Raw genomic sequence first — 14,480 nt, forward strand, 5'->3', positions numbered from 1 at the left:
TCAGTGTCAAATGCCTGTATTGGGCAGCCAGGATGCGCCTGGGGCAGCAGCCCTGGGGGAGGGTGTCTGTCTGTGTATTTGTCAGCTCAACTTTCTTTTCGGTGAAAAGTAATAAAGGAGAATCAAGGTGAGTTAAGCAGTTAGGAGAAAAACCTACAGACCTAGTAGGGGAGCACTGCTCTTCTGACCTGCGCTGTTACAAATTATAAAGCCGTGGGATGGCGTGTGTGCAAGGTGATAGGCGAAGAAACGTTTCAAAGCCACTCACATTTTACACATGTAGTGATTTAAGCTTGGTTTTTATATTCTCTTTGTCCTAAGTATATGCGCAGATAAAATCTCTCTGTGTGTATTTTTGAGCATGTCTGTGCAGTGACGTCAAAAGCATTTAGCTGGGGGAGTGTGGTGGGCTCAGTCGGTGAAGCCTCTGTCTTCGGCTCGGGTTGTGCTCCCAGAGTCCTGGAATCGAGCCCCACGTCAGGCTCATTGCTTGGTGGGGAGCCTGCTTCTCCCTTTCCCTCTGCCTCCTGCTCCCCCTGCTTGTGCTCTCCTTCTCTGTCAAATAATTAAATAAAACCTTTAAAGAAAAAAGCATTTAGCTGACTATTCCGTGGAGTTCTATATCTGTAGATGGATTATAGTAACAGTAATGCTTTTTGTAAAATAGACATAGTATATGGTGGTTAGCTAAGCTTTTTAGGTTTAGCGGATTACTGTAGAGTGGGGCTCAGCAAACACTTACCAAATGTCCAGATAGTAAGGGTGAGCGACAGGCCCCTGACCTCAAGGAACTCATGATTCAATAGGGGAAGAAGCAAGCTTGTAAGTAATTATTCCAACAAATGCAAGTGATACATAAGATCAATACCAAAAATATTAGAGATTAAAACACAACGGGAAGGATGCAGGGCGCGCAGGACAGGGGGGCATAGGAAGGGGCAAAGGGTTAAGGGACCAGTGGTTCTCCCAAGTACAGTCCGTGGGCCAGCAGCATCAACCAGCCTCCTTGGGAGCTTGTTAGAAATACAGATCCCTGCGCCCCACAACAGAGCTGCTGAAGCTGAAACTTGGGGAATAAGGGGAGGGCCCTGGCCAGCCCCGGTGGTCATGCTGACACACACCAGAATTTGTGTATCTCCAGTCCCGGCAGTGGTCAGCCCCGGTGTTCTGTGGAGGAGCACGCAACAGCCCTTGTCCCAGAATCGCTGGTGGCTGCGGCACAGCCTGGACCCCTTTGCTGGTCGTCTGTCCGTCACTGCCATCGATTGAGTGTATCTGGGAGTTCTCTGGAATTCTTACATGGATGGGAAGTTTAGCTTTGCTCATTGGTATAATTTATCCATTTTTTCTTCTGTGGATTGTACTTTTGATGTCATTTCTGAGAACTCTTTGCTGAGCCCCAGGTCATGAAGGGTTTCCCCGTTTGTCTCAGAGCTGTCAAAACCTCACTCACGGGTTTCACAGAGGCCAAGGCATTGCTAGGTGATGGAGCAGAAGATGTCTTGCCGCCTTCACCTGGATTCTCTCCTAAGTGGCTCTGGAGACAAGGCTCCCAGCGCAGGGAGCTTCCTGGGAGGGTCTCCTGGGAGGGGCCTGGGGAAGTGTGCCTGGGAGAAGAAGGCCGTCCGCAGAGGCTGGGCTGCTAATGCCCCTCACTCAGCAGGCGACCGGAGGCTCCTGCTAGGCTTTGGAAACTCTAGGAAACAGAGGATGCTGTGTCCCAGGTCCCCAAGATCATCTCTGGGTTCCACTAGGAGTACTGACAGCACAACATACAGTTCTTTTCCTGCCTATAATTTATTATAGTAGGGAGTATAGGGCACAGTCAGCAAAGGGAAAAGGCAAGCTTGGTAGAGTCTCAGTGCGCATCAGTTTTATTGGAGGTTGGTCCTGGAGGCACCGTCTGTCAAGCTCACTATCAAAATTGCAATCTCTTAGAAAGAAAGCAGGAGTTCAGCATAAATTATGTTATTTGGACAACCAGCGTGGGCACAGAAACCATTCTCATCAGTTCTGGGACTGGTGGGAATCTCCTGAAATCCAAGTTCCCAGATGCTAGCCAAAGGCCAGCCATGCCAGCAGGCCTTCCTGACGGGAGCAGTCTGGGGCCTGCCGTAGTTCATCTTTTCTGCTTTAGAAAACGCGTTCTTGAAAGGACTCCATTCAAGGGGTGAGGGAATGCGGTATTTATGCGCCAGTTCCAAGAGTCATCAGTTAATATCTGCTCCCAATAACGTGCTTCAGGTATAGAGAGACAGTTGGAAACAAGCTGCAGCTTACCGGGAGGTTTTGAGGGATGTGTGTGGGGCCCTGGCTGCCACAGATACAGTAGATTATTCCAGAAGTTGGGTGAGGACAGCAAAGCCACCTGTATAGGGCAGTTCACGTGCATGTGGTCATGTGATGGTTTTACAACTGTGGGCAAAGAGATCAAAGTCAAGTCTTCCCGAACACTTCCTTCGGCTGTGGCCAGAACTCTGTGCAGGCCGTTGCTGGCCCTGGAAGCACAGGGAGAGCCGCGGGTGGATTCCGCCTTTCTGGGTCTGCCTGTCGGCTGGATGGGAAAGAGTGGGTGTATGTATGTGTGTGCATGTGTGCGTGCACGCGTGTGTGTATTGTGGGGACAGAGAGTCCCAGTACGCTTGTTTTTTAATTTTTATTTTTAAAAAATATTTATTTATTCTAGAGAGAGGGAGAGAATGCACATGTGCATGTGCTTGCGGGTGGTGGAGGAGGCAGAGGGAGAGAATTTCAAGCAGACCCCCCCCCCCAGCCCCCCGCTGATGCAGAGTCTGGTGCCAACCCTGGGGCTGGCTGTGGGGCTTGGTCCCACGACACAGGAGATCAGGACTCTGAGCCTACGACCTAAGCGGACACCATGGGTCAGACGCTGGATGGACTGAGCCACGCAGGTGCCCCCATTTGTTACATTTTAAACTTCCTCTTTCAGTCTTTGGATTGGGAGCAGCAGAAATGGTAGATAAACAGGTGTGTGCTACGGCTTCTGATTTCATGGCAAAAACCCTTTCCTTGCTCTGTCCACTTGAGCAAATCTGGAGAACCAGGCTTTGTTGTGTAATTTGAAGCTAGGAATGCGTTTGGATTGGATTATGTTCCTTGAGTGTGTTGTGATGTTGTATGCACAGAGATCCTGGGTCAGAATAAAGGCAGCCTGGGGGTGGGGGGGGCGCGGGTATCTTCATTGGGCTTAAGCTCCTGGTTCCCTCTCCCTGTCAGAGAACTGTGCAGGGGAGGAGCCAGAAAGAGACGGGGAAGGAGGAAGCATTCCTCGCGTGTGTGCCCTGGACCCACAGGACCTTCCCCAGGGACTCCAGGGTCCTAAGCAGAAGGGCCGCCGGCAGAGCGCCCTCTGCGACCAGAGGTCCCCATTCTGGTGATATTTACAGGAGCGGCTGGCATGTAGGGCTGGAGGACAAGCCACTTTGGAGTGGCTGCTTGTGATGTCTTTTGGAACTTCTGGAAAAGCAGTAGGAAATGAAGCTTTTTGTGGTATCTTGTGACTACAGGTAACCTCGAGCTCAAACACTTGGTTAGAGCTATGGTATGATCATATCTATTCACCAGCCAAGGGCATCTGGAGTCTTGAAGCATTGGGGTAGCTAATTAGTTGGAGAAACTTCTGATTGTAGGGTATCGTAGAAACCTATAAGTGTGTGTGTCCGTGTTAGTGTTAGAAACTACCTTTTTGCTTTTCCCAAAGCTTCCAGGTTGAAATGTTGCAAGTGAGATCCTTTAGTTGCCTTTTTGGGGCCTAGCCTGTTCATCAGTTGATGGCATTTGGGTTGTTTTCACGTTTGGCCTCGTGGGAATAATGCTCTGATCATTTGTGTATAAGTCTTTGTGTGGGACATGTTTTCAGTGCCCTGGGGTCTAAGCCTGGGAGTGGAATTGCTGGGTCACGTGGAAACCTTCTTTGGAGGTGCTGGCAGACTGAGATCCCTCTTCTTAGCTGAGCTTTTTATGTAAGTAAATTATCTACATATAAAAATGCACGAATCACAAGTGTGCACGTCCACGAATTTTTGCCAGGGGAACTCCCCTACATAACCCACACCCGGGTCAAGGAGCAGAATGCAGCTGGCCCCCAGAAGCTCTCTGTGGCCCCTTCCACCCCTAAAGGGACCATTGTGCATACACACCTCCCACCACAGATGAATGGCCTGTTTGTGAACGTCACATAAATGGAATCTTTTATTTCCAGCTTTTGTCTGACACCCTTAGCTCGTGCACCCTCCAGAAGCAGGCAGTGCTCTGCATTTGGCCCACGGGTGATGCATCCGACCGTGTCCGCGTCCGCGGCATTCCCCCGTGGGTCTGCCCCCTGCTGTGTTGGTCCCCTCTCCTACGGAGAGGCGTCCGGGTGCTTTCCCACGACCCTCCCCCTGTCGCCGCCTCTCTCAGCCCGCCAGTGGCCAGGTGCCCTCAGAGCCGGACAGTTTTTCTGCCAGTGTTTCTGCCCCAGATCAGACCACGCCGCTGTGTTTGCCACCTTCTCTATCAGCTAATTCCCAGATGACATGGGGAGTTGGAACAGAAAATGCAAACTCAGATGGAAGGACACCGAGCCTCTAGTGCGCCGTGAAGGCCGGTCGCGGCAGGGGTGAGTGCTGGGGGATGGGCCGGCAGCGTGTGCATGGCACAGACCGCTCCTGCCCTGGCCCCTTCTCCCCTGCGCGTCCCCTTGTGCTGACTTAGCTGCCACTCAGGGCTTAGCTTGTGTTTCCTGTGAGGGGTCAGACGGGCAATATTTTCCGCACGGTGAGCCTTCCAGGCCGCGTCGCGGTTACTGTGCTGGGCCCTGGGAGCACCAAGCAGCCCTAGCCATGGCGTGAACGAAGGCGTGTGGCTGCGCGCCCCTAACACTCGATTTACAAAAACAGGCTGTGGGCTGTATTCGGCCCGTGGGCTGGGGGTCGCCGGGCTTGCTTTATACTGCGCGCATGACTGGGCATCTGCTGCCTCCCAGCCCCTGTCCGAGGTACCAGAGCTCCCTGCAGGCCTGTGCCCCTTACCGAGTGGTGCAAGCGCCATGATCCACTGGGAGAAGGACAGAGACAAGTAGGCCACCTGAAGACCGCCGGCCGATAGGTGGACGAGGAAAATGTGACATGTACGTCCCCTGGGCTCTGAAGTGCAGTCCTGCGGCCACACGGATGGACCTGGAGGATGTTCTGCTGAGTGAAATAGCTGGTCACAGAATGACAAACCTGCGTCATTTCACTTACACGGGGCCGAACTCTTCCCCCGCTGGTTGCTGGGGGCCGGGGGGAGCAGAGATGGGGAGTCGTGGTTCGGTGTATAGAAAGTCTCAGTGACGGAAGATGAACAACACCTTGAGGTCCGCTGTACAGCCTTCTGCACAGAGCGCCGTCCCCTGAAAATTTGTCAGCAAGGTGGATCTTGTGTTATTTTATTAACTGCCAATTATTTAAAAACACGAGAAAGAAAGAGAATGCTTTTGATTGCCAAGGAGGAAGTCTGCAGCTCGCTCTGGGGAAATTAATGCACGTGGCGCAGAGCGCGCCAAACAGAACAGAATTTTGGAGGGGGAGAGGACCCAGCACACTCGGAAGAATGGATTTCTGCCTGACGTGCTGACAGTCCTGGCGTGCGGAGCTCTGTGTTCGCTGTGGCCTTGATCATGCTTAGAACCTGCCCTTCTTTATCTTGATCTGGGTGATTTCCCACTTTCACTTGTTTTCTAGAAACCATTTTGTTATATGACTATGTGAAGTCCAGTTTTCTTTTAAATGGTACAGATCCCTATTTTGAGGGTGAGCCAACCCACCCAGAGTTGTCTTCAGTATCAAAGTCATAAATCGCCTCACTGATACTGTCCCAGCTAACACGGGCCATGTTCATTGGGCCCCGGGAGAGATGAGTTTTACTGGACAGGGTCTGTTGTCATCTGCTGCGGAGCACTTGATGTCAGCAGTCATCATACTGCAAGACGGAACCTGTAGATACTTTCTCGCCTGAAAGGATCGGATAAAAGATTTAGATGCCGTGTGTGTCTTGCAGAGTCCCTTTGTAGGTAAATACGGTTGGGTAGGAGATGTTATTTTGTCAGGCCAGATACCTCCAACCCACTGAGCCACCCAGGCGCCCCCCCTGCCTTTTTTTTTTTTTTAAGATTTTCATTTATTTATTTGACAGATCACAAGTAGGCAGAGAGGCAGGCCAGATACCTCCAGCATGAAATTTGATTCCATCCCATCTCTGTTGGCAGTTTTATCCTCCATCGTTGTTTCTGTCCTCCCCGGAAGTCTGTCCGCGATACCGCAACTAGCTTATCTGTCTTCATTACTCGTCTCCCTCGGGAGCCCGAGGAACACTGTTAAACACTGCTACGTGACAACCCCTTCAACAAACCCAGTGGCTTTAAACAATGACCAGTTATTTTTCTTGCGGTCTGCGGGTGGGCTGGGTGATTTGATGGGGCCAAACTCTGCTGATCTTGGCTGACTCATTCGGAAGTCTGTGCTTGGCTGGGCCTAGGTGATCTTGGCTGGTCTTAGCTGAGCTGACCCTGCTCCATTCCATGTGGTCTCTCACCTTCCAGCATTCGAGCCTAGGCTTCTTGTCATGGCAGAGGCAGAGGTCCAGAAAACAAACAAACAATGCTCCCTGCCCCCGCAAACAAGCAGAGTTTGCATCACCTCTTGGGATCTAGACTCGAACGTGCATGCTAATGCCTTCTGTGCTGTGTCACAGGCCAGTCCAGATTCACTGTGTGGAGAAACGGACTCTGCCTCTTAATGAGGGGGACCCAGGAAGTCCCACTGAATGTGTGGTAGACCCAGGGAGGCGTAGAGAATACGGCCATTTTTGCAGTCATCCTGTTGCATAGATCAGGGATCAGCAAACGTTTTCTGTCAATGGTCAAAATAGTAAATGTTTCAGGCTTTGTGAGCCACGTAGTCTTTGTTATGACTCCTTGGCCCTGATCTTGTTATGGGGAAGCAGCCATAGACAGTATGTAAATACCTGGGCATGGTTCGCCTTCCACTAAAACTTCATTTATAAAACCAGGCAGCAGGTGCTGATCCGGACCATGTAGGGCTCTCAGATCCAGGTTCTCGGATGTTGTCCTTCCTGAAACCAAGGCCTTGAGGCCATAAGCATGGGTGGCATCTGTCAGAAGTGCTCATATTGGCGAGAAGAAATAAAAAAGATAAGAGGAGATAAGTGACTCCCTGCTAAGTATCCATTTGGGGTTGTTCCTTGTACCGTAACGGACGCATATAGGTCTTTATTTCTTTATTTCTCAGTTAGTGAGTCCTCAGAGTTCACTTTGTCGCTCCCTGTTTGGCTGGATGCTCCTTCCTCAGCCGTCCAGCTCTCCCAGATGGATTCCAGGTAGAATTCTAACCTGTATGTCCTCTTCTGAGACTTCTCCTGGACCCTTCTGTCTCACTTAATCCCAGAGTCAGAAGTGACCTCAGCATCTCCTTCTGGGCTCCCAGTGAGCCCCCAATTAGATCTGCAAGTTAGATCTTGTTTATTTTCCTTTACCAGTTACGCGTCTATGTGTCAGAACCGTGACATGCTCCATCAAAATGTAAAGATGTTAACTGTCCTCGAGAGTGACTTGGTTCAACCATCATTGCCTGGAGTTGTTGCTTGACTAGAGATTCTGGTTAAATTTCAGGTAACGTGAACTCCCTTTTCATAGAATGTCCAAGTCTCTGCTGTTCTCCTAGGCTGGTTTTTCCTCACGAGGGCTCTCCATTGTGGGTCAACAGTCGGCTGCCTTATTTTTCCCATCAGAGATTTTCTGTGCCACATATAACACAAAGCTATTACCACCTTGTTTTTTGTGGAAATGAGAACGAAGTCTTTGCTTTCTAATTTTACTCCTTCCCTTTTATTAGTGGTTGCTACTGACTTATGCAACATGACTCTTCCCTGGGTACTCATCAACGGGTATACTTTTCAGCTTGGCATGGCTCAGGCCTCAGACTTTTAAAGTTTTAAAGCAGCCGAGTTGCACAGACCGTCAATAAATCACTCACTATCGCCACTTTATTGCTTGTAAGGTGATTACCCCGCTTTGCCCATAGCGACTTTTCAATTTGATTAAAATGCAGTTTCATCAGGTCGTGGTTGAGTCCTCCGTATGTAACAATACATAAAGCAACGAGAGTAGCCCATGCTCCAATATTTTTATAACTGCCCTTCACCTTTTTAACCATCGACTCCAGCACTTTTGTGGTCCTCGTCCTATAATTCACATTTCCATGCTCTTTGCCAAAGTAATTTTTATTTAGTGCTTATTCCAACCTCCTGTCTTTGTGAGACTGTATTACTTTTCCCCCTGCTAACTGGTGGGGGAGCGTTGGTCCTGCTGCAAAGCATTTTCTGCATCTCAACTTAGCTCCTGTGTAATGTGTAAATCAGGCTCTGATGGCGGTATAACGTGGAAGGTGTCATGGTTTATTCGGGGTTGTTTTCCAGACCCAGGGAGCCAGGAGAGTGGGAGGAGAATTGTTATCTTAGGCAGGAAAAGGAGAAACGCTCAGCTTGGCTACTGTCCTGGCAGCAGGAGCCCTATTGACTGTATTTTAAGAAAAATGAAAAGTGAGTGCCTGTAACCCTGGTTTCCTTGCCCAGGGCGGTGTGCTGCCAGCCGGGCGTGGCTCCTGGCTTGTCTTGGTCTGTTTGCGCTGCGGTGATCAAATCCCACAGACTGGGGGGCTTCTACACACGAGACATTCGTTCCTCACGCTTCTGGAGGCTGGAAGTCTGACATCGGGGTGCGGGGGCGGTGCTGGCAGGGTTGGGTGAGGGCCCTCTTCTCCACCAGAGACTTCTCGTTGTGTCCTCACACGACGCAAGGGGTGAGGGAGCACTCTGGGGTCTCTTTTATATAAGGTTTTGTCTTCCCGACCTCGTCAGCTCCCAAAGGCCGTACCTCCTAACACCGTCACACCGCGGGACGGGGTTTCAGCATACGAATTTTTGAGGCGCACACGCCAGACCAGAACATGTGGCAGGTTGTCCATCTCCAGGGGGTCCCCCGCCTCTGCCCCCGACCCCCTAAACAGGGCCGCTGCCCTCACGGATTGCCTTGGCTTCCACAGCGAAGAATGTCGCGTCAGCATTTCACTCTGCTCTTGCTGCGCGGTTTGAATACCCGCGTGCTTCGTACTTCCTCTCACCGGAGAACGGATTATGGGTTCGGGTGCAGGCACTGGATTGGGACTGGTATGCCCTGCCCCGTTTGCCCCTGCAGCCCTCTCGTTTTGACGCCTTGCTCTTTGCAGAACTTGAGGTTTTTCAGAGATGCATGTGGTCAAACTTCATACTTCACGGTTGTGCATTGGCCTCCCCACTAAAATGTACTCGTAACCCCCAAATTGGTACGTGGGGGACTCTCCTGGTTACTCACAGACGTGTGTGCACAGAGTCGCACGAAGTTCGAGTCACCCGAGAAGCACACTCCTGGCCCCGCCATCTTACGTCATTCAGCTCTGACTCTGAACAAGCGTCCTTTGTACAGACTGTTTAATGCCATGTTTTTCACATTTTTGTGCCTTTTTTAAAAATAATTATTGGTAATTTGCTGTTTGTCATGGGCCCTAAATGCAGGGCTGGAGGGTCTCTGGTGTCTCCAGATGCGAGAAGGCAGTGGTGTGCCTAGTAGAGAGAAGCCGTTGGGCAGATAAACTTCGTTCAGGTATGAATTGTAGTGATGCAGTCGGGATTTCAGTGTGTTAACGAATCAGTGGTATATGTTCAAGAAGAGGTCTTTTTTTTTTTTTTTTAAGATTTCATTTATTTGACACAGAGAGAGATCACAAGTAGGCGGGGGTGGGGGTGGGGAGGCAGGCTCCCCGCTGAGCAGAGAGCCTGATGTGGGGCTCGATCCCAGGACCCTGAGACCATGACCTGAGCTGAAGGCAGAGGCTTCACCCACTGAGCCACCCGGGTGCCCCTCAAGAAGATGTCTTAAAACAGAAACACAGAAAGCGGGGTCGTGTATTGACTGGTTTACAAAAACATGACCAGAGGCTTGTAGGAACCCAGCCCTACATAGCACTTAGGGACATCGCTTTGGTAGTCGCTAACTTGTTCGTGGTGATTTATAGAATGTAACGGGTGCAGATAACAAAACTCGACTGAGCTACAGCCCGAAGGTTGGTGTCTCCCCCAAATTCATGTGTTGGAACCCAACCCTCAATGGGATGGTATTAAGAGGTGAGGCCCTTGGGCCATGGTCGGGCCGGGAGAGCTGAGCCCCCACCAGTGGGATGGGTGTCCCTAGAAAAGAGAGCCCGGAGAGCTTCACGGTTGTTTCCGACACGTGAAGACACAGCAAGAAGATGGCTGCCTATGGGGGTGCCTGGGTGGCTCAGTGGGTTAAAGCCTCTGCCTTCGGCTCAGGTCATGGTCTCAGGGTCCTGGGATCGAGCCCCACATCGGGCTCTCCGCTCATCAGGGAGCCTGCTTCCTCTTCTCTCTCTCTGTCTGCCTCTCTGCCTACTTGTGACCTCTGTCTGTCAAATAAATAAATAAATAAACAAACAAACAAATAAATAAATAAATAAAGATGGCTGCCTATGAACCAGGATGAGGGTCTTCACTGGACACCGACCCTGCAGTGCCTTGATCTTGGACTTCCAGCCTCCAAGACTGCGAGGGAGACATTTCTGTTTCTAAGCCGCCCTGTCGGCGGTCTGTTACAGCAGCCTGAAGGGGCTAAGACGGAGCGTATCTGTATTTCGTGGCAGCAGAGATGCCCGTGCGGAAGCGATTTCTTGTGTAAGAAATTGCTACGTGCGGCTTGCTCTGCTGTGTCTCTGCGGATGTCCTGAGTGACGGTTTTCATGCCAGGCTTTCTCTCCCAGGTGTAACTAGCATGGTCAATGCCGGAGCGATGAGCGGCTCTGGAAACCTGATGGATTTCCTCGACGAGCCTTTCCCTGATGTGGGGACGTACGAGGACTTCCACACCATCGACTGGCTGCGGGAGAAGTCCCGGGACACCGACAGACACAGAAAGGTGGGTGGCATTCATGAAGACGTGTCGGAGGCGCTCCCTTCGGGGGCGGTCGCCGAGGTAGGGTTAGCTCACCTGTCACATGCTGGGCGAGAGTCCGAGGAAGAGAAGAGAAGGGCTAGCGAGGCAGGCAGAGATGTGGACAGGCGATCACGAGGTGGCCCGCTTGGGGCGGGAGGCTGTGTCGTACAGGGGTGCGGTGTGGAGGGCGATGAGGGGACTCCGGAAGCTGAAGATCAAGTACATCCCGCCCTTAACGCCTTGAGGCTGGGTGAGCTCTGGGGCGCCGTTTCTAGACCCTGGTTTCTGCTCTGCAAGGCTGGAGGTCGTTCTGTCTGCAGACCGGGGGAGCTGCGTGTGTATGAAAGCACAGACCGCAGGCCTGGCAGCTCGTGGGCCATCAGTCTCCATTTTCGTGGCCACCATACGGCTGGGTGTAAGTGCTGTGCAATCATTCAGGCGGGACGGTTAGGGAAGGGTTTTTGAGAGATGCTGACATTCCTGTCGGGCCTTGGAGGTGGACTAGGAGTTTACTACGCGGAGAAAGGAGAACAGTTTCTAAAATCAGGAGGGGCCCTTTTTAAAGTCACAGAGGCCTGAGAGAATACGGCCCAGTAGACGGTTCAGGAGCTCTGCGGCCTGGGGGAGGGCCCCCCAGGAGGGGAGGTCGTGGGCAGGGGGCCGCGCCGGGAACCACCAAGGAGGCATGAAGACGTGTTTGGGTTTCATCTTCACCGTCACAGAGTAGGAGAAAGGCGTACGGCAGAGGGACAGACAGGAAGCTTGGAAGTAAGTTCAGGAGAAAGAGGAAGAAGTTCTGACCAAAGGCAGTGAAGCGCACGTGAGAGAGGCTCGGGGTCAAGAGTTACTCAGGGGAGCCCCTGACCAGATTTGGGGGGGCGTTTGTTGGGGATGGGCAGGGAGCAGAGTCCCGGATGAGGCCCCGGCCACCGTTAGAAAGGGGGTGATGCTCTCGTTGGCAAGAGGGAGGACAGGGAGCAACCGATGTGAGGGGGAGGCCGGTGAGTTCTGTGTCAGCCACCGCGACTTTGAGCCGTTTTCCCAGCCTGCAGCTGGGGTGGGGTTGGCAGGCAGCAAGAACTCTGAAGTTCAAGGGTGAGGTCAGGGCTGCGGTGCGGGGGGAGGGGGCCCGGCCTGTGAGTGGGCGCTGAAGCTGTAGAAGTGGACGAGGTGGCCTGGGTGGGCGGAGGGAGAGGTAAGGCGGGGGTCAGCGCTCTGGGTCCTGCCGAGATTGAGCGGGTGCCCAGGGAGGTGGGGGGCGCCTGGGACAGACACCGGGGAGAGGCAGGGAGAGGTGAGGGAGGGGCCCCAGCGAAGTGGTGGCGGGCAAGTGAGGCGGAGTCCAGAAGACTCTCCGGCCTCCCGGCTCTGGTGTGCAGACCGTGGGCGAGGGGACGGCCTGCGGCCCGGAGCGGCGGTTGCTGGACTCTGGCCCTTGGGCCCGGGCCAGCCGGGCACCTGCTCTGGTCAGGACAGTTTCCTTGGAACACGGCCGCGCCCACTTGCCGGCACACTCCTCCCGGCTCCGTCTGGGCCGCCGCAGCACAGCTGAGTGCTCGCGACAGAGGCCGGCTGACCCGCAGAGCCCAACATCTTTCCAGAAAATGTTCTAAGGGGTTGTGAGAGGAACGGCGTCTCAGAGCAAGGGTTGGGGGGAGGGGGTGTCCCCACAGTGTGCTCGGACGCGTCCGCCCGCCTGGCAAAGGTGACCCATGCCAGCCGATGCACAGTTCCAGCTGTTAACATCTGACCTTGAAGACAAAAGAAGGCTTCATGAGCAGACCATCCGGGGAGGGTGAAAGTGGTCATTCTGATTTAAAACCGTGACAGGGAATCACTGTCTCCCTTCAGAATGGCCTCTGAATCATCGGGGTTCAAATCACACTTAGGAAGTTTTGTAATCAAGTGAATCTGGGTGAGGGGCTTCCAAATCTTCGGCGGTCACCTACCGTGTCTCTCTGCTTCTAGATAACCAGCAAAAGCAAGGAGTCCATATGGGAGTTCATCAAGAGTCTGCTGGATGCCTGGTCAGGCTGGGTGGTGATGCTGCTCATCGGCCTGCTGGCGGGTACGTGGTGGGGGGTGGCTCGCGGGACCCTCCGGGGCTGGAGCTCCAGGGGCAGGGCCCCGGAGGCCCAGCTGCCCGGTTCGGGCTGATGTTCTAGAAAGGGACCGATTCTCTTTTACCATGTGCAAGGGATCTATTACTTGAAATACCCGGGAGCAGAACCCATGACCGCACCTTTAACATTAAACATATCCCAATAAGGCAAGAGTCCAGGGCATGGAGCCCAGATGCAGTCACTTTTGTACTTGGTGAGCCGGCTCGCTGTGTCCACACAGGCCCTGGAGTGAGTTGTGCACACAGTGGGGAACTCAGAGCACGTTCGAGACATGCACAGGGTTGGAGGGAGGCCCATGGCGAGTACCTCCGGCCCGTGCGTCGATCTGACGCTTGGGGATGCTGCGCCCTTTGTTTTTATAACCCCAGCACCAGGCTTGTGAGCAGTTGATGCTTCCAGAGCAAATGGAGGCATATCTGGAGGGGAAACCTGCCCTTTCACTATCAAACGCACCAGTTCTCCGTGGAAACTCTTTCCCGAGATGTAATTCCTTTTAGGAGGCTCTGAAGGTTAATGTCTAAGAAGAAAAAAAACCGAGCACGCTAAAAGCGAGTCCCTTAATAAAAATCACTTACCTGTGATAACATAATAGTGACAGTTACCGGATTGATCAGCGAGTGACTGTCATAAAGGCAGATATAGTAAATGCTCTCAGAAAGACCGAATACTAACGGGGCACAGACACAAACTGTGATGACCGAGGAGCCCGATCTCTGGGCATTCTTTCATTTCTCCCCTACCCCGCTGTGGGGGGGGCTCGCTTGCCTGGAGGGTTCCCGCATTTCCCCAGTTTTAGTGTTCCCTTCCCGGGGCGGTGGTGACAGGGATTCGATTTCATGGCTATCTGGTGTTTCGCCACCAATTTGTTTGCTTCCACGAACACCTTTGAAGGCGGGCAGGGTAGGCATTTGCTGTGAATTTTGATGTCTTTATTTAGAAGAGATTTATGAAACTGTGTACCGTATCATGATTCTTGGCTTCTAGGCAGGAAAAATAAATAGAGGAAATGAAGAAATCCGGAATAGATGTTCTAGCATCTGCTGGAGCAGACAGCAGAGCGTGGATTTACTGACTCCTGTAAGAGCCCGATTGGGCTGTGTTGAACAAATCTGATACCTCCCTCTTGGTTTCCCTGTCTGCCCAATTTCTGCCGGTCCTTTCTGGAAGACTCCCCTGGGGAATGAAAGCAAAAAATTTTGCTGCCTGGGCTTCAAGAGTCTCCCTGGAGATGGTGCCCTAGCATTGGGGAGAGCCCCCCCTCATACCAGCCCCCACCCATGATCCTAATGTGGGGCCAGGGTTGGGGCCCCTCA

General features: G+C 52.5%; 1 protein-coding gene across 3 annotated transcripts in view; it reads left to right on the forward strand.

Annotated features, from left to right (window-relative positions):
• CLCN4 (chloride voltage-gated channel 4) overlaps positions 1 to 14,480 on the forward strand; it is a 58,122-nt gene that overhangs the window by 13,746 nt on the left and 29,896 nt on the right. For all 3 annotated transcript variants that reach the window (XM_032330619.1, XM_032330618.1, XM_032330617.1), the window contains 2 exons: positions 10,872 to 11,026; positions 13,013 to 13,112. In XM_032330619.1, the coding sequence (XP_032186510.1) occupies positions 10,883 to 11,026; positions 13,013 to 13,112 (244 nt within the window). In that variant the 5' untranslated portion in view covers positions 10,872 to 10,882. The remainder of the gene's footprint in view (positions 1 to 10,871; positions 11,027 to 13,012; positions 13,113 to 14,480) is intronic.

This window comes from Mustela erminea, chromosome X (genome assembly GCF_009829155.1).
Source record: "Mustela erminea isolate mMusErm1 chromosome X, mMusErm1.Pri, whole genome shotgun sequence".
Lineage (NCBI taxonomy): Eukaryota > Metazoa > Chordata > Mammalia > Carnivora > Mustelidae > Mustela > Mustela erminea.